The 23,390-nt window shown below is 46.1% G+C and overlaps 1 protein-coding gene across 1 annotated transcript; it reads left to right on the top strand.

The window, feature by feature from the left end:
- On the top strand, positions 1-23,296 carry itgav (integrin, alpha V). The gene is made up of 32 exons (XM_026295214.1): positions 1-430; positions 2,085-2,215; positions 8,384-8,475; positions 8,577-8,691; positions 9,346-9,407; positions 9,521-9,569; positions 10,141-10,263; positions 10,567-10,611; positions 10,963-11,006; positions 11,161-11,217; positions 12,449-12,501; positions 13,018-13,093; positions 13,483-13,618; positions 13,726-13,823; positions 14,030-14,123; positions 14,270-14,315; positions 15,028-15,135; positions 15,479-15,534; positions 15,633-15,787; positions 15,960-16,097; positions 16,238-16,305; positions 16,399-16,543; positions 17,056-17,148; positions 17,375-17,454; positions 17,681-17,761; positions 17,926-18,031; positions 18,413-18,571; positions 18,901-19,035; positions 19,247-19,360; positions 19,790-19,897; positions 20,351-20,470; positions 20,677-23,296. The coding sequence occupies exons 1-32, from the start codon at positions 264-266 to the stop codon at positions 20,767-20,769; spliced, it is 3,147 nt and encodes a 1,048-aa protein (XP_026150999.1). The 5' UTR covers positions 1-263; the 3' UTR covers positions 20,770-23,296.
- The last annotated feature ends 94 nt before the right edge of the window (positions 23,297-23,390 follow it).

Consider the following 23,390-nt stretch of genomic DNA (forward strand, 5'->3'; position numbering starts at 1 on the left):
GACGACCGCAGTCCGCCCAGTCCCAGTGTCGGCCTCTCCCTGGGCTTCTCTCCGTCGCTCTGCTGCTTTAATCGGTTACAACGAGCTAACGAGCCACCACCGAGGACCGGGCTGGATCCGAGACACGAAACCTGATCACTTTGATGACGGAGGTCCCGTTAGGAAGGCTGAGACTGTAACAGCGACACAAGCCGGGGTCGAGAGCTAACCGGCGGCCCAACCTCCCTCGGTGTTTTGCTCGGTTCCCCGCGGAGCTCTCGGCCATGGCAGGAGCTGGGACCGCGCTGGGGCTGCTGGTCCTGTTCTGGGTCCACGTCCGCCGCTGCGGCTGCTTCAACCTGGATGTGGACAAACCGTCCGTGTTCTCCGGACCGGAGGGCAGCTACTTCGGCTTCTCGGTGGACTTCTTCAGGCCCCCCAACAACCAGAAGTAAGACCAAACCTGGTACTTTTACTGTAGTACACGTATCTGATACATGGTACTTTTACTGCACAGCATGTATCTAATATCTGGTACTTTTCCTGCTCTACATTTATCTGAGAACTTTAGTTCCTTTTCAGAATCAGATGGATCCAACAAAATACAGACTGATCATCAAACTTTATTGATCCCTGGGGGGAAATTCCCAAGATACCCAGCAGTATATAAAGTACTTCAAATTAGAAGTATATAAGGTAGTTAACGTCAGCTACCCAGCGGTATATAAAGTACTTCAAATTAGAAGTATATAAGGTAGTTAACGTCAGCTACCCAGCGGTATATAAAGTACTTCAAATTAGAAGTATATAAGGTAGTTAACGTCAGATACCCAGCGGTATATAAAGTACTTCAAATTAGAAGTACATAAGGTGGTTAACGTCAGCTACCCAGCGGTATATAAAGTACTTCAAATTAGAAGTATATAAGGTAGTCAACGTCAGCTACCCAGCGGTATATAAAGTACTTCAAATTAGAAGTATATAAGGTAGTCAACGTCAGATACCCAGCGGTATATAAAGTACTTCAAATTAGAAGTACATAAGGTGGTTAACGTCAGCTACCCAGCGGTATATAAAGTACTTCAAATTAGAAGTACATAAGGCAGTTAACGTCAGATACCCAGCGGTATATAAAGTACTTCAAATTAGAAGTATATAAGGTAGTTAACGTCAGCTACCCAGCAGTATATAAAGTACTTCAAATTAGAAGTATATAAGGTAGTTAACGTCAGCTACCCAGCGGTATATAAAGTACTTCAAATTAGAAGTATATAAGGTAGTTAACGTCAGCTACCCAGCGGTATATAAAGTACTTCAAATTAGAAGTATATAAGGTAGTTAACATCAGCTACCCAGCGGTATATAAAGTACTTCAAATTAGAAGTACATAAGGTAGTTAACGTCAGCTACCCAGCGGTATATAAAGTACTTCAAATTAGAAGTACATAAGGTAGTCAACGTCAGATACCCAGCGGTATATAAAGTACTTCAAATTAGAAGTACATAAGGTAGTTAACGTCAGCTACCCAGCGGTATATAAAGTACTTCAAAGTAGAAGTATCTGAGGTAGTTCTGTAGCCGTAGTGTAAACAGTTAACGTTCTGTAGAATATTAATCCTCTGAACAGCCTTTTTGCTTTGCAGCCAACTGGGGAAGATAAATCCTGTTCCACTCTGCAAGTGAACCCAGCGGGTGTGAACAAAGACTTTCTGTTCTTCCTGCAGTTCTGCTGTGAACGCTGACGAAAGCTGTCAGCATCCCTGAGTCTGGCCAAGTCTAGTTTCATATCTCCGAATGTGTGTGATGTTAGTGGAACCGGACGGGAACAAGAAGTGTCTGCGTTATTCAGGCGTCTAGTGGTAAATTCGAGCGAATGAAGGATTTGTATTGATCAAAGTTGCACAGCAGCATCGTGGAGTCTTAGGGTAGAGGTTCTGTTGCCTTCACCTACATGTGTCCCCCAGTTTTATGGAAGTGCAGGACTAAATGATTAGAGTTCCTGTCTGATCCAGCGCAGACATCCTGGTGTTAAAGTCATCCGAATATGACTGAGCTTTTCACACAGACTCAGCTACACTGTCTTCTTCATGTCCTCGTCTCCTCAGGTCAGACGTTCTGATTGGAGCTCCCCGGGCCAACGCTTCGTCCTCCAGCAGTGTTGTGGAGAGAGGAGCGGTCTTCAGCTGCCCCTGGGGGAGCACTTCCTCCTGCCAGCAGCTTCAGTTTGACAACACAGGTACCAGAAACTGATATTGATCTGTCCCGGGCAGCTGTGATGACACCCTCAGGAAAGTTAAGCTGTTTGTAGTGACCTCAGCCTGAGGCCCCTGTGAATAAACCCACTAACCCTCTGCAGCTCCACATGATCATGTGTGAAAATACAACTGAGGAGTCACGGCTGATGCGTCTGTCTGTCATGGGAAACTGTCATGGTTCCTCTTTGTGGCCACACAGAGAAACTGTCTCAGACATTTTTAACTGTAAATATCCTGATTCTGGCTCGGCCTCAGTGCACACCTGTCTGGTGTAACAGGTGACACGGTCGGCCTGCACAGGAACAAGAGTGCTGTCAGGAGGAGGAGCAGGTCTGGTTAGCGAGGAGCAGGTCTGGTTAACGAGGAGCAGGTCTGGTTAGCGAGGAGCAGGTCTGGTTAGCGAGGAGCAGGTCTGGTTAACGAGGAGCTGGTCTGGTTAGCGAGGAACAGGTCTGGTTAACGAGGAGCAGGTCTGGTTAGCGAGGAGCAGGTCTGGTTAACGAGGAGCAGGTCTGGTTAGCGAGGAGCAGGTCTGGTTAACGAGGAGCAGGTCTGGTTAGCGAGGAGCAGGTCTGGTTAACGAGGAGCTGGTCTGGTTAGCGAGGAGCAGGCCTGGTTAGCGAGGAGCAGGTCTGGTTAGCGAGGAGCAGGCCTGGTTAACGAGGAGCTGGTCTGGTTAGCGAGGAGCAGGTCTGGTTAGCGAGGAGCAGGTCTGGTTAACGAGGAGCTGGTCTGGTTAGCGAGGAGCAGGTCTGGTTAACGAGGAGCAGGTCTGGTTAGCGAGGAGCAGGTCTGGTTAACGAGGAGCAGGTCTGGTTAGCGAGGAGCAGGTCTGGTTAGCGAGGAGCAGGTCTGGTTAACGAGGAGCTGGTCTGGTTAGCGAGGAGCAGGTCTGGTTAACGAGGAGCAGGTCTGGTTAACGAGGAGCAGGTCTGGTTAGCGAGGAGCAGGTCTGGTTAGCGAGGAGCAGGTCTGGTTAACGAGGAGCTGGTCTGGTTAGCGAGGAGCAGGTCTGGTTAGCGAGGAGCTGGTCTGGTTAGCGAGTATATATGTGAGTACTTTAGCTATATGGTTCCTGTGTGTTACTGCATGATACTGTAATATCCCTGACAGACTGTAGTTGATACCAGTGTCATGTGATCGAGTCTGTTCCTGCAGTCTCTCTTAATCCAAACTGAATGAGGATTTTCCTTGTTACTGCACATGTTGATATTGTGATGACGCTGAAAACAGACTTCCTGGTCTGCACTACTGTGAATGGCACAGCGTAATACTTCTGGGTCCTGGGTTGGGAAATTCCACTGCTCGAGGGCCACTGCCCTGTTTGTTTCCCAACTGTCCCTGTCCTACCTACTGCTGATTACCTGGATCAGGTGTGTTTAGCCAATCAGAAGCTGGAAGATACCAATTCCTTGGGTAGGGCAGGGATAGTTGGGAAACATCAGGCCCTGGAGGAGTGGATTTGCCACCCCTGATTTAATCTTAAGGATCAAAGTGCAAACAAAGGGTTGTGTGTGGGGATCAACTCCGATGTGGTCAGATCTATTTTGGGTTATGTTCTGACAGATCTTTGTTTCTAATCACAGGCTGTGTCAGCTCTCAGAGTTGGCAGCAGTGTGTCGGTGACGGATGCTGTCAGGACACATCAGGAATGTGTGATGCAGCAGGAGCTGTGTGGGCTTGTCTGCAGACCGTGAACGGGAGTTCCTCTGTTAGGAACAGAAAGCAAACATGTCCTTCCAGCAGAGATAATTAATCATAGTTCCTGAAAACCCGAAGCAGTGGACTGCCTGCTCTGTCTGGGCTGTTCCACTAGGACCTTTGTCTTTCCTTGTGTTGAGCCTCAGAGGTTTCTGACTTCAGGCACTCACATGTACTTACTGAGGCTTTGGTGCCATCTGTGTTACAGTAGCTGATGATTACCACACTGTTCCTTAAGAAAAATACCAGTCAAGTTGTAGAAGCAACCGACCAGCTGGACCTCCAGCTTTGCTCTATATTCAGTGATGAATGTGCTTTAGGAGAAGAAGTGTGGACAGATAAACCGTTATCTGCCAAGAACCAGTCGCATGTTCTATTTTTGCCTGGAAATCTTTTTCCTGACAGTTTTTGACGTGTCCCTGACAGCTCTGCCTGTTTCCTGTGTGACAACAGTCTGACTGGGTGCTGGCAGAAAAAAAACAAAACAGGGTATGGCCTGTGGTAAAATATGGATTGAACTGGTGGAGTCCTGTGTTTCTGTGTTCAATAACTGTGTGTATGTAATTTAAAGAAAAGAGGAAGTGCTGAAATACACAGTCATGTGTTATTGTGTAAATAATGTACTAACATTGTGGCTGTGGTGGAAACCTACACCTCTCATTTTTCTCTTCACATGTGTCTTAAAAGTGCACTTTATGGCACACTGGTAGTAGACCTCGTCAGATTGTACAGGTGTACCTAATAAAGTGGGCACCAGTGAAGAGAGCTGGTTTATTGCTGGTCCACAGCATGTCTCAGTCACTGTGGGTGTGGACAGTATTTACCTGGAGATAAAGCTGTAACTCAGGTAATCAGTGGGCAGGTACAGACTTCTTATTTCAACACGCTGTTTATTTCCTAATGTAACACTGAGCCTGAGGGTTTCAGAAGCACCGGTCACTGCACTCAGCCACAGACATGACTCACAGGCTTCATAACTAACCTGTTGGTTCAGGACTTACTCTCCTGCCAACAGACGTTTATTAGCAGCAGATAAAAACTGTAGCTTTTCTTTTATGAGAACACAAATTCTGAGTTAAAAAGGAGAAGCACCAGGCAGAGGAGAGTAGAAACCAACCAGGGGCTGCGTGAAAACATTAGTATGATGTTTGAGGTTAGAGGCAGAACACGCCAAAGTGTGTGTGTGTGTGTGTGTGTGTGTGTGTGTGTGTGTGTGTGTGTGTGTGTGTGTGCAGAGAGTGAAGTCAGTCTAATTCTAACAACACTTGAATTCCTTCACTCTGCTGTTCCAGCCTGTTATGGCCATAAAAGGTGAATCTGTCTCCAGCAGCTTCAGTCGGCAGGTTGTGCAGCTGTGGAGCTGCAGCAGCAGTTTACCGGTGCTGTTTGGTGTGCGTGTGTGTGCGTGTGTGCATGTGTGTGTGTGTCCTACAATAGAGGTCTTTGTTGATGATTTGAGCAATGCGATCGGCAGCCAAACTTTTACCAGACCAGAGACCAGAATTAACTGGAATACAGCTTTGTGTGTGTGTGTGTGTGTGTGTGTGTGTGTGAGTGTGTGTGTGTGTGTGCTGTTCTGCCTCTCACTGTGACGCACCACAAACTTTTGTTCGTGCTTGTTTTTATTTTCCTTCAGGAGCGTGAGTCATCCTGTTGTGTATCTAAATATGTGTGTACTCGAAGTATTTCTGGATGAAATATTTCAGTTTTGTTGGCCAGTGTGTAGCAGCACGAGTGGAAAACAAAGATATGTACATTAGTCAGATGTGAGTGTCTGGTTGTTTCAGAAATGTTTTGGTTCTTCCTGTTTACTGAGCTGCACACAGTTTGAGAACATCCCTCTAATCACTTTAATGGACCTTTTCCATACTCTAGAAAATATGTTGATTAGACCGTAATGAAACAAACAAACATAAAACAATAGTTTGCTTCATTACACGTCTGTTCATTTTCACCAAACCCATCAGCAGCAGATCAAACTGCCTGAGCATTGACACACATGGACATGCTGCTGTGGCCTGATCACACTTTAACGCTGCGGCTTCATCTGAGAATGTGTGTGTGCGTGTCATGATCAATATAAATCAATTTAATATGTTTGTGATTTCTCAGCCAACGCTCCATATTCACCCAGACACCACTCTCAGTACCACGGTTTGTTTATTTCACCGTGCCTGGTAAAGGTCTTGATTTCAGTGAGTGTGATCCTGTCGACATCAGCACACAAACAAGCTTCGCTAGTAACTAACCAGCATTATGGCTTCACCAACATAATTACAGCTCAGGGATCCATTATCCAACTTATTGCCAAACAACCACTGTGTTATGAGCCAGACTGTTTCAGTGAGTCCGCGGTCAGGAGGCTGGAACGTTATCCCAGACCAGGACTAGTATCTGCTCCTTTCTGGGACTTAAAACTGTGGCCTGAAACGAAGTACTTTTGATTAATGATACACGCCCTGGAGTGACGTAGTTCATTATTGCAAATCATTGATGTGTGGCCTAAACTTGCACTGATGAAGGGTTCATGGTGTCCTACTACAGGGACTGTTTTAGGCTTTTGTTTATGTGTAAGCTACATCGCACTGCAGTTTTTATTTTGTCTCCTGCCATGTTTCTTTGTTTTCATATCCCATTGTACATACAGTGGGTACGGAAAGTATTCAGACCCCTTTAAATTTTTCACTCTTTGTGTCATTGCAGCCATTTGCCAAAATCAAAAAAGTTCATTTTATTTCTCATTGATGTACACTCAGCACCCCATCTTGACAGAAAAAAACAGAAATGTAGAAATTTTTGCAAATTTATTAAAAAAGAAAAACTGAAATATCACATGGTCATAAGTATTCAGACCCTTTGCAATGACACTCATATTTAACTCACATGCTGTCCATTTCTTCTGATCCTCCTTGAGATGGTTCTGCTCCTTCATTGGAGTCCAGCTGTGTTTAATTAAACTGATTGGACTTGATTAGGAAAGGCACACACCTGTCTATATAAGACCTTACAGCTCACAGTGCATGTCAGAGCAAATGAGAATCATGAGGTCGAAGGAAAACTGCCCAAGGAGCTCAGAGACAGAATTGTGGCAAGGCACAGATCTGGCCAAGGTTACAAAAGAATTTCTGCAGCACTCAAGGTTCCTAAGAGCACAGTGGCCTCCATAATCCTCAAATGGAAAAAGTTTGGGACGACCAGAACTCTTCCTAGACCTGGCCGTCCAGCCAAACTGAGCAATCGTGGGAGAAGAGCCTTGGTGAGAGAGGTAAAGAAGAACCCAAAGATCACTGTGGCTGAGCTCCAGAGATGCAGTAGGGAGATGGGAGAAAGTTCCACAAAGTCAACTATCACTGCAGCCCTCCACCAGTCGGGGCTTTATGGCAGAGTGGCCCGACGGAAGCATTTCCTCAGTGCAAGACACATGAAAGCCTGCACAGAGTTTGCCAAAAAAACACATGACGGACTCCCAGACTATGAGAAATAAGATTCTCTGGTCTGATGAGACCAAGATTGAACTTTTTGGCGTTAATTCTAAGCAGTATGTGTGGAGAAAACCAGGCACTGCTCATCACCTGCCCAATACAATCCCTACAGTGAAACATGGTGCTGGGAGCATCATGTTGTGGGGGTGTTTTTCAGCTGCAGGGACAGGACGACTGGTTGCAATTGAAGGAAAGATGAATGTGGCCAAGTACAGAGATATCCTGGAAGAAAACCTCTTCGAGTGCTCAGGACCTCAGACTGGGCCGAAGGTTCACCTTTCAACAGGACAATGACCCTAAGCACACAGCTAAAATAACAAAGGAGTGGCTTCGGAACAACTCTGTGACCGTTCTTGACTGGTCCAGCCAGAGCCCTGACCTAAACCCAATTGAGCATCTCTGGAGAGACCTGAAAATGGCTGTCCACCAATGTTCACCATCCAACCTGACAGAACTGGAGAGGATCTGCAAGGAAGAATGGCAGAGGATCCCCAAATCCAGGTGTGAAAAACTTGTTGCATCATTCCCAAGAAGACTCATGGCTGTACTAGCTCAAAAGGATGCTTCTACTCAATACTGAGCACAGGGTCTGAATACTTATGACCATGTGATATTTCAGTTTTTCTTTTTTAATAAATTTGCAAAAATTTCTACATTTCTGTTTTTTTCTGTCAAGATGGGGTGCTGAGTGTACATTAATGAGAAATAAAATGAACTTTTTTGATTTTGGCAAATGGCTGCAATGACACAAAGAGTGAAAAATTTAAAGGGGTCTGAATACTTTCCGTACCCACTGTAAATGTATTTTATATTTTGGTGTTTCCTTAGAATATAGAGCTGGACAAATAACAGAAGTTATTACAATGATACACTTACAATGTCTGTTCTTCCCACTAACGATTTCTGATATTTGAAAACTGTACTGTGGTTTTTATTAATAACTCGACTGGTCCTGTGTATTTGCAGATGACAGGAGGAACCCAGATGGAGCTCAGATGGAGTTTAAATCCAAGCAGTGGTTCGGTGCCTCGGTGCGATCCAGTGGAGAACACATCCTGGTAAGAACCACCCACACACAGGCCTGAAGCTGTGAGGACCAGGATGGTCCTGATAGTAGACCCTCACTCTGGGTATTTACTGAGCACGTGTGTGTTTTCAGGCCTGTGCTCCTCTGTACCAGTGGTCGACCTTTGGCCTTTCAGAGCGAGAGCCGGTGGGAACGTGTTTCCTAAAGAAAGGAGGCACAGTGGTCGAGTACTCGCCCTGCAGATCAAGTTTGTCCTTTTCTTCTCTCTGTCTGTGAACAGGCCATAGGGCGCCTTCGGACCAAACTGTTCTAGGGACAAGCAAAAATGTATTAGTGACATGTAGCTTTGACTTGACCTGGACTTTGCCGTCGGTCTGTGAGTTTTTTTCCTCCACGTTGTTTATGCTCCTAAAATGAACCTTTAAAGATGCTGGTTACCGGCTGCATTGGCTTAAGTTACTGTTTGAAGAATCAACAAAAACACACTCGTGGTTCCTATTGTAGTGAAAAGTACCTGGTCCGGAGAGTAGTCCCCTAGAACAGCGTTCTAAGAACTGTTATAGTTCTCAGTTTCTGCAGTCTGGACACACACAAACGGAGAACTTACTCCAAAGTCTCTTGAAAAGGTTCCTCTGGTCCGAAGGCGCCTATTTTTTGCCAAGTGCTAACTAGGAAGAAACGTTCACAGGTCTAAATGTGTATTTAGATGATGTGGAACCACAGTGTTACATCAGTAAACGGGTCCAGGATCAAATGATTGATGCTGGATTTTCTAATGCTGCCAAAGTTATCTGGATGTCTGGATTAGAGAAGCTGGACTGGAAGTGTTGATCTCCTCTGTCTTTCTGTTACATATGATCTCTAACATATGATTTAATGCACCACTTTGTTCTCTGTCCAGATGCCATCTCACCAGAAGGGCAGGGCTTCTGCCAGGCCGGCTTCAGTGCTGACTTCCTCAAGGTAGGTAACTTAAGACAGACTTTGCTTTGTGTGGTTGTAGAGGTAGAGGTGCCCCCACTGATCCACTGCACCTCTGTTCTTTACTGACCTAAAGTTTGTCTGTGTGGTTTCAGAAGAACAACAGAGTGGTGGTGGGAGGACCTGGCAGCTTCTACTGGCAGGGTGAGTGTCACACTGAGACTGAGTGCGTAGCTGGTCCTCGGTGACCCAGACTGAAAGAGAAGCAGGTTGGATCCAGACCAGCCAGCTTCATGGGAAGAAATCCTTCTCTTGTTCAGAGGTGAACAGGTGCCCTCTGGGGCGTCTCAGTGAAGGACAAACATTGTAGGAAAAGGGCTCCCTGAGAACCTGAATGGATGGATACCTTCCTACTATCAAAAAATCTTGTGGTTGGTCAGTTTGTTTTGAGACCAGTGAACTGATACCAGAGTCCAGTTGGATCCAGACCCTTTTCAAGCAGTCTAGATCTGGTAGTTTGTCCCAGTTTTGGCTTCAAAGGGACCCACAGTGTTAAACACCTGCATTAAAATCATCCAACAACACACCAGACTGCAGAGTTTAATGAGCTGTGTGTGTGTGTGTGTGTGTGTGTGTGTGTGTGTGTGTGTGTGTGTGTGTGTGTGTGTGTCTGTGTGTCTGTGTGTCTGTGTGTGTGTTGGTCAGGTCTGTCCTGAGTGTTTCTTCTCTCCTTATTGTCTTCTGGTTCTGTCATTTTCTCTTCCTGTCTCTTCAGGTCAGCTGATTTCTGATGACATCTCTGAGATTTTTGCCCGTTTTGACAAAAAGTACATGACCTCGTATTCCAACACGCTCACCACCAAGCCGGCCGGCGCCCAGTACGACGACAGCTACCTCGGTGCGCACACACACACACACACACACACGCACACACCTTTCATCACAGTCCTGTGTGTCCATTTCAGTCTTGGATGTGTTTGCTCTGTGTGTCTGGTTTAGTTGTTCACTGTTGATTTTTAAGGCTGTAAAGTCGAGTTTCTAGAAAAGAATCACAGTTTAATTTCCACTAGTGATCAGTGGTTATTTGTTATTCTCATCTCTCAAACCTCATCATTTCTCAAAGATGAGGTTGAACTTTAAATGTGAAGTGAAACTAAAGTGGCTCTGTGGATGTTGTAGTGAATGTGTGTGTGTTCACCAGGATACTCTGTGACTGTGGGAGACTTCAATGATGATGGAAAGGAAGGTAAGGACAGAGATAGACTATGGTTCTTTTACTGTTTGTTGTTACAGGTGCATCATGGGAATCCTTTTGGTTTGAGAAGGCTGAAACACTTTAAGTTATCTTTATTCAGAATCAGCTGTTTCTCTGATTATTAGCTGTATTCATTGTCTAATGTAAATGCAGGCTTATAAAAGAACTAAGGACCCCACCTTTGGGTGCAGGAAACTACTATGGGTATTTTTTATTGAGTGGCATTTTCTGGGCCAAACAAATAAGTGATACATAAAAAAGTATTTGCTAGTTGGAAGCTGCAGCCTGGGATCTAAGCCAAACTGAGTTTGATTACACATCTGTCCTTTCTCACCTCCACAGATTATGTGACTGGAGTACCTCGGGGGGAGAAGGCCCTGGGTTATGTAAGTGTTGTACACACACACACTCAGAAATGGGACGTGCTGGAAATTCCTGACACTGATTACTGCTTCCTGTTAGTTGTGTTCACCGCTTTGACTTAGAGCTTTTAAAGCACGAGGCTCGGCTGATGTCCTGTGTCGTGTTTTGATGTTTCAGGTGAGCATCTTCAACGGTCTCAACATGGAGTCCATGGTCAACTTCACGGGGAAGCAGGTGAGCTGCAGGACTGTGTCTGACACCAGCACTGTCACAGAACTCAGCAACCATATTCATTTTGATGAGACTCCAGCAGAAACTGACCCAGGGGCAGAGGAAACCTGGTTGAAATAACGATTCCAGAAGATTCTTGTAGCATTTTGCAGTCCTGCACAGTAAACAGCACAAACACGCTACAGTTTGAACACAACCTGGGTTTAATTACTTAATGTTTGGCTTTGTTAGGACAGAAATGTGAATACGTAACATTACAGGCCATCACCCAGGGGCTAATGTTAGAGTGCAGCATTATATGCTGAAGACAACATCATGACTTTCCCTGCAGGGGTGAATAAAGTTCATCTGTTGATCTTTTACGTGCTGTGTTTCAGGAGCTAGGAGCAGCTGTAATCTCACCACTGTGTGTTTTGCAGTCACCAGTGGTTTCCTGAAAAGGCGCAGGAAACAGATTACACTTGATTTTTAGTTTGAGTTGTCGCTCAGGGTTGTAAGGACTTCCTGAATGTGGGTGGGGGGAGGCCGCAGGAACAGTCGGGCTGTCATCAGCAGCTGCTAGAGATAATGACAGAGTTCCTCTTCACTCTCTGTCCATCCTTTATAACTCACCTTGGAACCTGCGATCTCTTTATCTGTTTCCTGTTTCCTGTTTTCTCACATTGCAGCTTGTCTGCTCTCTATTTAAAAAGTGTCTCTTTAACCTTCTGTTCCCTCATGTCTGACCTCATGTCTGTTGCTTGTTAGTCACTGAGGTGTGGCTTTTACAAAACACTAGCTCTGTAACTCTGTAGTCAGACCAAAGTCATCACCACAAACCTACATATCAGTAGCTGGGCTTATGGATTTCCCCAACAACATTAAGATGCAGTAAAAAGTCAGAAGTCAGGCTGAGTCACACGGCTGTGTGTCTGAGTCAGTTGGTACTTTCCATTCAGCGTAACTGGCTCCAGACGGACAGGGGCACTCAGTCCAGCCGGAGACAAAGCTGCTCATGACCAGCTGCCCCTCGATGTCCTGTGAAGTTCTGTTTTAGAAAAACACACCTAATGACTTGTTCTCCAGGATTTCCTGCAAAATGTGACTGATAATGTGGAGTAACACCAGCAGACTAACTCCTGCAGTGGTTTTTGACCTTCCTTATTTACTGCACTGACAATGTAGTGAGACTGTAACGGAGATTTAGCCAAGTACTAATCAGCGTGTTTACAGTTTCTACCCTCCTGTGTTGTAGATGGCTGCCTACTTTGGACATTCAGTAGCTGCTGCTGATGTTAACAATGACGGGTAAGTCTAAGGTTTGTCTTGGACTTTCTTAGGTTCTTAGTCCAGTCTAATGAACTGAGAGGGACATGAGGAGTTCTGTAACCTCTGTTAACCTGACGCTGATGGTGCACTGGCCCCGTAGGCCTTGGTGGTCTCTGGAAGAAACAAGATTTAAAGTCACATTCTGTCACAGAAGTTTAAAGTTCATTCAGCTGCACATTACTGCACTCGACTAACTAAAACAAATATTATAAAATATATTTCCAGTATCTGACTGGAGTTGGTTGGACACAGTCAGAAAGAACCAGGACAATGTCACACCTTGTTGAAAACTGCAACGCTCACTATCTCACATTCAGCCTGCACAGGAGAGTCTAAATTCTGTTATGTTGTGTGTGTGTGTGTGTCAGGCCTGAAGGACACACATACAGAAGTGGACATGTAAAGCAAAGGTGTTAGTGATGACAGCACCAACAGAGATCCTTTAAATCCATCAGAGGTTGAATGATTTATCTTCATTTTTTCTTTTCCTGTCAGTTTGATCGATCTGTTGGTGGGAGCTCCTCTGTTCATGGACAGAGGCTCAGATGGAAAACTGAAGGAGGTGGGACAGGTAGGAAACACAAACACACCTGAGACACACAATAATGATCATAGTGAGTCTCAGCTCAGAGTTCAGGGTTTTGGTTCCCTGGTGTTGGAGTCTCAGTGTCTCAGCAGCTGTAAAAATCCACTGTCCATGACCTGCTGAGCAGCAAACAGCAGACAGACACAGTCAGAGACCAGCTGGTGAACATAGTGGAACATTTAGCAGCTAAAGAGCCAGACGTTTCAGGAGGTGGTGGAGACCAAACCCAGAGCTCAAACTCATGGAACACTGGACTTTATGTCACCTGGAACTGCTGGATGTGGAAATAAGAAATTGAAAATAAAGAAAAAGTAGTAGTAGTAGTTGTTGTTGTTGTTATCTGCATATTCACTAGAAGTGTGTTTGCCCTCCAGGTGTCGGTATATCTCAGTCAAGGTGGATTTTCCTTCCAGCCACCAAAGATGCTCACAGGTCAAAGCTCAGAGACCTACGCCAGATATGGTTCTGCCATTGCCTCGCTGGGCGACGTGGACATGGACGGATACAACGGTAAGAGACACCACACACACACACACACACACACAGACATACAGACATACAGACATGGGTCTCCTGACCCACATCACCTTTCTTCCTTTCCGTTCTCACCCCTACAGATATCGCCATCTCTGCTCCTTATGGAGGCCCCGACCACCATGGCTTGGTCTACATCCATAACGGTGGCCCCCAGGGGCCCAACCCTTCACCTTCCCAGGTAAGTAGCACAAACAAAGGATGAACTGTGGCAAGACTTTTCTGTGTCCAGTGCTTTGGTTGAAGACCACATGCACGTTGTGACGTTAGCATGATTCAGGTTCCTGTGAATCTTAAAGTGTAACTTTAGTGTTGTGGTTTATTCTGACAACAACCGTGTTAGAAAGTTGCTGCTTTCAGTTTCACTTTCTACGTTTTCTCCCTCAGGTCCTGCAGGGAAAGTGGGCGTCCAGCTACATGCCTGCTAGCTTTGGATACTCTATGACTGGAAATACTGACATAGACCAGAATGGATATCCAGGTACGCACACACGCACACACACACACACACACACACACACACACACACACACACACACACACACACATTTATGTCCAGGCACAGCAGGAGTCACTAAACATCTGTACTGCTGCCTGAAAAATAGCTGATGTTCCTCTGTCTTACAGATTTAATAGTGGGAGTGTTTGGAGCAGACAAAGCTGTTTTATACAGGTAGGTGTGTCTGTATGTGTGTGTGTGTGTGTGTGTGTGTGTGTGTGTGTCTGTATGTGTGTGTGTGTGTGCGTGTGCGTGTGTATACACCCCTGCTGTGTCTGTATGTGTGTGTATGCAGCTTAATGAGCGAGGCCACCTCTGATATCAAAGAGCTGGTGTGTTTGTTCACTTTTCTCCTTCTGACTTTATAGACGTTATTAGGACAAATTGAAGCCCTGCTCTACAGGACTGTGCTCCCCTGCCAGTGGGTTTATGCTTTAATGCTGCAGGGACTGTCCTGAGTGCACATCAGGTTTACACACAGGCTTTGTATCCACAGTTCTTAAGAAAACTGTCATTCTAAACTCACAAACCCTGATTATCCCAAACTTGACTGCACTTTCTGAGTAGACCAGTGCTCCAATCGTAACAGGATTTGGGTTATGGACCTTTGGCTTTGAATGAATTCGTTGTGGTGTGTTCTGTTTGTTTGTGACTTGGTTTTCACACAAACAGCAGGACTAGTTTTTATGTTTCTAATTGAATAAAGAGGTTTGAGTGGTGAGCGACATCGTTTCTGAGCTGCAGGTACAGTTACGTGAGTGACAGCCAAAGGATTGTCACATTTAACCTCCTTACTATAACACACAGAACTCAAACAGATGCTCGAAGGTTTGGGACAAAACTGTCAGGAACAATGTTTTCTCATGTTTCCGTCTCCATGTGCCAGAGCTCGTCCAGTGATCAGCGTGAACGCCACGTTAGACATGACACCTCAGATCATCAACCCCGATGAGAAGAGCTGCACACTTCCTGGAACCAGCACAGCTGTGTCCTGGTGAGGCCTCCTGCATCTGTCTGTCTTTGCTTTACTGTTTCCTTTAATAGTTTCGGTCTCGCTCTGCCCTGAATGATCCCAGTCCACGTGGTGCAGGACACAGCAGATATGTGTTTGACTGGAAGATGAATGTGGTGAAATATGTTTAACAGTAATAATGATCTTGGCTTCCACTGTGAATGAATCTACACCAGGTGCTTTTAGATCACCTGCAGGAGGATTGATCCATATTTAGACAGATAATTCCAACTGAAACTTGGACAATGGGTCTGAAAACAGATGCTGTGAGACATGGCATCATACACAGCTGTGCCATAGAAATCTGACTTGGTCTGTTTTCCAGCTTTAAGGTGAAGTACTGTCTGAAGGCGAGTGGCCGTGGAGCTCCAGCTACTCTCAGTAAGTACGGCACCAGTTGCTGCGTGCCCGTCTTTTCCTGCAGCACGACCACGTGCTCATTGGATTTGTCATCTCCCCTCTGTTTCGTCTCTCTCCAGCTTTTCGTGTGGACCTCATGCTGGACCGCCTGAAGCAGAAGGATACGACCAAGCGCGTGCTCTTCCTGCACAGTCGGACCTTTCAGTACTCCAAGAACATGACGGTGTCCAACGGCAAAGGCCCGACCTGTGAGGAGCAGCACGTCTTTCTGAGGGTGAGGACGTGACGTGTTTTAGTAGGAAAGAAGAAGAAACAGCAACAAATGTAAAGTGATTTTAGAGAAACACTGACAAAGCAACTGCAGGATAAGTCTTTCAGAGGGACTTATCAAAGGACACGCCTCGTCAGGATGAGCTAACTCTGTACTGTACTTCTCTCTCTCTCAGGATGATCGTGAGTTCCGGGATAAGATCACTCCCATCTCCGTGGCCATGGAGTACAGCCTGGACTACCAGCAGGCTGCTGACCAAACCGGACTGCTGCCCATCCTCGACATGTCGGCCCCGTCCAACGTCACCAAGCAGGTACCACCTGTGTGTGTGTTCGTGTGTGTTCTGAGTCCTCACCTGTCGTAGAGTTGAAGTTTAGCATGTTTTATTATGTGAAAGTCGGTGTTCAGTAATGTCTGAGTTATTGTTACTATTGAGTTACCTCCTTCCCTCAGGCTCACATCCTGTTGGACTGTGGAGACGACAACATCTGTAAACCTGACCTGCGGTTGTCAGTGAAGAGGTGAGAGATGTTCAGTGTTTGTTTCCATTTTGCAGGTAATGAACCTTCTGAATTAGTCACACTCTTTCTCACACTCTCTTTCCTGCATCGCAGCGACCGTGAGCAGATTTACATCGGAGATGACAATGCTCTGACCCTGGAGGTCAGTGCCGAGAATCAGGGAGAGGGGGCCTATGAGGCCGAGCTCCACGTCTACCCCCCACAGCAGGCCGACTTCACCGGGGTCGTCCGTAGTCAGGTAGAGTCAGTCCAGTTCCCAGATCTGAACGGTTAATTCTAGTGAGAGTAGCAGGCGTACTCTGCTGTTTAGTGTTTCATGCAGTCACATTTACAGCTTCTTTGATCAGCAGATATTCACTCGGCCATGAAATATCATTACAGCAGAAATATTCTCTGCTGTAAGAGAATTGAATCTAAAGAACTGATGCTTTTCTGTGTTTGTTTCATGCAAAGGTCTTTTCAGATTCCGTGTTTTGGTCGAACTAACAATCCAAATTGTTTGAAGGTGTTGTAGCTTCAGCAGTTAATGAGGATCAGAGAGGGGGTCCTGGTTTCAGTTCACACATAAACACAGGTGCACTCATGCTGCACTTCCTGCAGGTGTGTTTCCCAGGACACTAGACCAGATTTTCTCAGGAAATCCCAGGATTTCAGTATTCCCCTTCCAAACGAACACTGAGCAACCGCAGGTCCGTGTCTGTGGTCTGGATGTGACTGTGACTGTACAATGATGGGTGTTGTTCTTCACAGGCCCTCACCAGGTTGTCCTGTGCTTACAAGAAAGAGAACCAGACCAAGATGGTGGTGTGTGACCTGGGAAACCCCATGAAAGGAGGAACCAAGGTCAGTGATCGCTGCAGTACTGACCGCTGTCACATTACTGTAACAGTAGGAGTAGTAGCTGCAGAGTGGGAGTTACTGTGCTGATGGGAAGTGTCTCTGAGCAGCAGCGTCTGTGATGTTTCCTGCAGCTCTGAATCTTTGTGATCTGTAATAAATCACTAACACTCTTTGTTGCTATTTCCTGTCCTTTGCTGCGCTCTGATTGGTCCGTTGTCATCTCTTCCAGGTGCTGGCTGAGTTGCGGTTCAGCGTGCACCAGCTGTCGGAGGACGACACATCAGTCAAGTTCGACCTGCAGATAGTCAGGTACTGTCCCGTGTGTGTCCTGTGTGATGTCCCTCCGTGTATCTGATGTTAACTGAGAACAAATCCCCTTAGAAATAGTTTCAGCTGCAGCAGCACCACACTGTGGCTGCTTCAAGTGTAGCAGCAGAGCTTCACCTCCGTGTGTTCACTTTGTTTCTGTTCTCATTTTGTTTTGGTTTCCTGTTTCACTTGGAGATGGTTGATGGATCCACTGTCTGTGTTTCAGCTCTAACCAGTTTGACAACACCAGCCCTCGAGTGTCCAGCATCACCAAGCTGGCTGTCCTCGCCAAAGTGTCCATCAGAGGGTAGGACACACACACACACACACACACACACACACACACGCCTGTCACAGTAGAACAGTATAATAAACATCTAAAAACACAACTTTATATCTGCCCTGGATTATTTATATCGCATAAAAAATCAGTTTATTATATACGTGTGTGTCCGTGTCCGTCCTCTCCAGTTCATCTTCTCCTGGGCAGGTGCTGCTTCCCATTGCTAACTGGAAACCAAAAAATCCTCCTGTGGTTGGAGACGACATTGGGCCACAGATAGTACATGTCTACGAGGTACGTTCATACACTCGCTGTGTGTGTGTGTGTGTGTGTGTGTGTGTGTGTGTGTGTGTGTGTGTGGCTACGTGGACTCAGGCTGTATTCAGAGACTTCAGCCCTTCTCCTTCGTCTTCAATCCATCCAGCCTGAAACTGATACAGTTTAGGTGTTGTCTGCAGATTGAGCTGTAGGATCAGTGTGGTGCTGTAGTTGAACTATATTGTGTTTCTCTGTTTTGTCCAACCCATTTATATCCATAAGCACAGTCTAAATGACAGAAGCATCGGTTAGTGTGTCTGTCAGTCATCTGAGTCCGACACCAGAGAACATCATCTGTTTACAGCCTTTGAATAAACTGAGCAAAAGTCATTTCTCCGTCTCCACCCTCCCTCTCAGCTCCTGAACAGTGGGCCCAGTACGATCAGCAAGGCGTCACTGGAGGTCCAGTGGCCGTACCATTATAAGAACGGCTCTCTGCTCTACATAACCAGCTACGAGACAGAGGGTCCCATCAACTGCACCACCGACATCGAGATCAACCCGCTCAACGTCTCGGTAAGAAATGTGCATATACCTGCACATCCGCAGCCCAGGCAGATGGTTGCGGGCTCTGTCAGACCTGCAGGCTGGAGCCTTGATCCCCCAATCTGAGGGCAGAGTGAAGCATCCTATGCAAAGATCATCTCTTAGAACCAGACATCCATGCACAGCGCTCCTTTCTCAGTGTTTCAATCAAATGTAATTTATTCATTCCCAGGAAACAGTGAGTGTTCCTGTGGAGCAATGACGATGAGTGTGTGTGTGTGTGTGTGTGTGTGTGTGTGTGTGTGTGTGTGTGTGTGTGTGTGTGTGTGTGTGTGTGTGTGTGTGTGTGTCTGTGTCAGAACCCGTTGTCCCCAGCAAAGAACACGTCTGGTATCCCGCCCAGAGAGCGGGAGACGGAGGGCCGAAGCCGAAACCACATCCGCAAGAGAGACCTGGAGTCACAGAGTCAGTCCCTGGGCGACGTGCAGACACTGGTACACACACACCTCACTCATTTTATTATGTGAAGCAGTTAAAGTGATACAGGCTCATTGAGTCATCAGTGATGCTGAACATGTATCTGTACTACTAATAAGTAAAATACTAACAATATAAAGTCATTAAAGTAATTCTGGTACAAGCTTTGTGTGTTTAGATGTTAACTAATCTGTGTGTGTGTGTGTGTGTGTGTGTGTGTGTGTGTAGGACTGCGTCACTGCGGACTGTCTGTGGCTGAAATGTCAGGTCGGTCGTCTGGAGAGGAGGAAGAACGCCATCCTCTTCATCTACTCCAGGCTGGACGTCAACAACTTCCTCCGGGTAAACAAACAGACAGACGAGTCCTGCTGGGCTTGATATTATGAAAACTTTATTTCTGCAGCAGAGCTCTTGATGATGATAAATCAGGTTAAAATGATAACACTGCACTACACCTGCAGAGGTCACTGATGATCTACTTCTTCTCTGAGTCGTCCTTTGGGAAATAACTTGGCACCTGCTGTCCTCCTGTGGTTTAACCTGTCACCTGGCTGCAGTGATGCACAGGTGTGACATCACTGCAGCGCAGCCCTGCCTGCATTAACGTGTGTCCTCTGGGTTCTGGGTGTCCCATGGACCCCAGTTAAAGGGAGTCATGTCTAGAAGCTTCTTCTTTATGTCATAACTTTTTATGAAAACAAACAGACCAGCTCCACCTGCTGCTACCTGTCGGCAGGTTTGTCAGACGTGTAACTCTGTTCTTCTTTTCAGACTGAGAATCAGAACCGTTCCTACATTGTTCGGTCTACAGCCTCCTTCAACGTCATTGAGATGCCGTACAAGAACCTGGTGCCGGAGCTTCCGTCCAATAGCACCATAGTAAGTCAGCACACTGTAGAAAACACAGCTACGGCCAGAAGAGATTTTTCCAGAACACGGTTCTTACTGACTGTTGATGACTAAGTGGCTGTTGTTTCCCATCCTAAGATTAGGCAGCTCGACATGTTGACGCACTTTGTTCCACAGAGTAAAGGCCTAGTCACAGTCATATAAACGCAATGGACACAATAACAGAGACATCTTTTCAGTCCAGCAGAGTCCAGTCCAGCAGCACAAACTGCAGCCTCCAGTCAATGAACAGCTGTGAAACAGCCTGAACACACACTAGACACTATCACCTTCATGAAGGAGGATTTTTTTTAAAGGACTTTTGGACTGACTCAGTCCGACACAGGGGTTCCTAATAAACTGTGTGTGTGTGTGTGTGTGTGTGTGTGTGTGTGTGTGTGTGTGTGTGTGTGTGTGTGTGTGTGTGTGTGTGTGTGTTCTCAGGTCAGTGTGTCAGTGATGTGGGTGGCCGACACTCCTCAGCCGGTGCCGGGCTGGGTGGTGGCTCTGGCTGTACTGGCAGGACTGCTGCTGCTGGCGCTGCTCATCTTCATCATGTACAAGGTCAGAAACAAGGATTTCAGGGCGAAGCATGTGAATTTACAGAAAGCTTCCTGTTTGCTTTGAGTCCGACACGTGTAGTGGAACCAGGGGGGTCTGAGACTGGATTTTAGCTTGAACTCCCACTGATTTATTTTTCTACCAAACCAGACTTGGAGCAGAGATCTTCTGTAGTTATTGATCTCTCGTCTTCTTCTGCTCTTCTTCAGCTGGGCTTCTTTAAGCGAGTGCGCCCCCCACAGGAGGACTGCACTGAGAAGGAGCAGCTGCAGCCGGAGGAGAACGGCAACACTGATGCCTAGAGGTCGCACTCTGACTGACGCCCCCTCTCTCACTGCAGAATGAGGTCCAGGAGAGAAAAGTTCAGGGTACAGAGGCCGCTTAGAGAATTTCACTGTCACTGTTTTACTAGTCCTGTTGTGTTTGTACTAAAGCAGAAGCCCCAACTGGAAACACTGGTCACACATGAAACCCTCAAACCTCAAGTATTGGCATTATTATTACAGCAGGTTGATCCCACTCTCATACAGGCCACGTGGCCCAGCCAGCAGCTGCTTAGTTTAGCTTAGCATAAAGACTGGGAACAGTGAAACCAGCACCCAGCACTGATGGACATGTCCTGTGTTTGGTTTCGTCTGCACACAAACCAGAGCCTCCGGAACACTTCAGCTACTGGTCTGTACAGGGTCTCGGTCTCAGACATGAGAGTGGGCTCAGCCTGAACATCAGGCTCAAGACAGCTGCAGAAAAGTTCTAACATATTGGCCAAAATCTCCAAATGCTTCACAAGTAAAACGCTGATCATCTGCAGATGAGACAGTAAGGACACGACAAACAACACGAGGCCGTTTGTCTGGACCAGGGCTTGTGAAACTGGGCCTGATGTTTAATTTGCACATGATGAGCTATAGGAGCTTGTTGCCCTTAACGTCCAGAACTGCTGATAAATTCAACCTCAGTGTGTCGTGTCGTGTCCTAAAGTCATTTATAAATCGGTGCTGAAGCACAGTGGGCGAGTCCACACCCAATAATAATAATAAGAAGAACAACAATAAATAATCAAAACTCACAACAGCAGCAGAGAAAAGCATCACCAGCCAATAACAGTTTGAAATGAAAGAGGATCAGTCAGCAATAAGTGAAATGGCAGCAGCTGATAAACTGCATTCAGGTGTATTTTTAGGTAAAGATGGTTTATGCTGATTTGGGATGATGAGTCTTACATTAATATATTTTCCTTTATATGTATGTTGTTGTGTGGGGAAGCTGGTGTGGAGAATTCTGCTCTGAGATGCTGGTGGGTCGTCCTCAGTATTTCCTCTTTTTCTACCAAGCAGTGATGATAATTAATAATAGTAGGTCTGGCTCATTTCAGTTTTTTGTCCAGTAGGCGGTTGGAGAATCAGTGTAGAGCATGTTCGATGTGTTGAAGCAGAGCACGAGGCACATTTAGCTTTTGGTACCAGACCGACCAGCCCCCTGACAGTAGAGACCAGGTGTGTTGAGGCAACAGTCTGGGGTCTGTTGGTGTGGCCCTCAGTTTATGATCCAGGCTGTTACAGGTGTGTCATTTTAAAAACCACTGGAAACGTTTGAGAGTTCCCTGAGAGCGTGTCTAACCACAGAGGGAACCATGAGACCTGCTGTCACTGCGGCAAAACAAGTGTCGCTGGCTGGAAATGAAAAGCTGCTTCTGTCTGGGATCTTGCCTCCATTATCACTGGTCCAGTGTTTGGGCCCAACCGGGGCTGAACAAACGGTCACTTATGGTTCTCCTCTGCAGTTGTTTTACACTAGTGACTTTTCCTCTGATTTCAGTGGCGCCTGGCAGCTTCGCTGACAATGAAACTGTGTTTAGTCTGAAAGCAGGTTGCTCCTTTATGTTTGTGTGTGTGATTCAAAAACCTGAACTAAAAAGCTTCGCTATGAATTCGCCCATATTGGGTTTGCATCATGAACTAATGTTAACGATCACGGTATAATAATAATAATAACAGCACCACATTTTGTTGTTTGTTCTTTAACTGCTTCCTGTTTCTTATCCCTCTGAATGTCACAACCGTCATTTCATGGAGATGCTTAACTTTACAGTAGACGTTAGGGATGCACTAATACTACTGGTGGACACTGGCACCGCAGGTACTACTGCAGGTACTACACCCTGATACCAGGGGTTACAGGTCCGAGTCTTTATTTTGACCTTTGTCAGCCTTTATTCGCCTCGTTCACAGGATTCAAACAGGAAATACTAAAATCTGTCCAGTGAAATCAACAAACTCTTCTGGTTTGAGCAGAAAACTGTGTTGATGCAGGCAATAACTGAGGATCCGTTCAGGGGGATCTTAGGTCAGTAGTATCTGTGTGTCTCAGATCGGCGGATGATCGGAGGCTGCGCTGTTTGGACTGTTTCTAAAGGGTTTCTATGGATGTCAGTTCGCCCACAGTCTCCGGGCTGGAGTCACACTTGACCTCATTCTCTAACGGTTTGGACATGAGATAGAAGTTTTAATGAACTGGTGGAGAAAGTAGGTTTAGCACAGGAACCTGAAAACGTTCTTCCCTGAGGCTCAGTGAGAAACGTCTGTGTGTGTCTGAGTCTAGAAACTGTCCTGAGCCGAACGAGTCCAGTCCTGCAGCTGTGGCTCTGCTGTGTTCACAGGGTGTTTTCTTAAACTGGGTTATTTTTTTATGCCACTGCTTTTCTTCCTTTCCGCCATGAGGAAATATTGACTGTTTCTGATGTATGTATTCTTTCACATAGAGATAAAATTAACTGTTTGATATAGAGCTGATTTCACCTTTTACATGAAATAAACTGATTTGTTCACATTTGTCAGTGTTTTATTCAGGCTCCTCACAGGTTTCTCATTTTCTGCTCTCCACCTCCAAGTCACCAGATCAGTTTTACGGTGACCTGCCACAT

This window comes from Mastacembelus armatus, chromosome 21 (assembly GCF_900324485.2).
Source record: "Mastacembelus armatus chromosome 21, fMasArm1.2, whole genome shotgun sequence".
Lineage (NCBI taxonomy): Eukaryota > Metazoa > Chordata > Actinopteri > Synbranchiformes > Mastacembelidae > Mastacembelus > Mastacembelus armatus.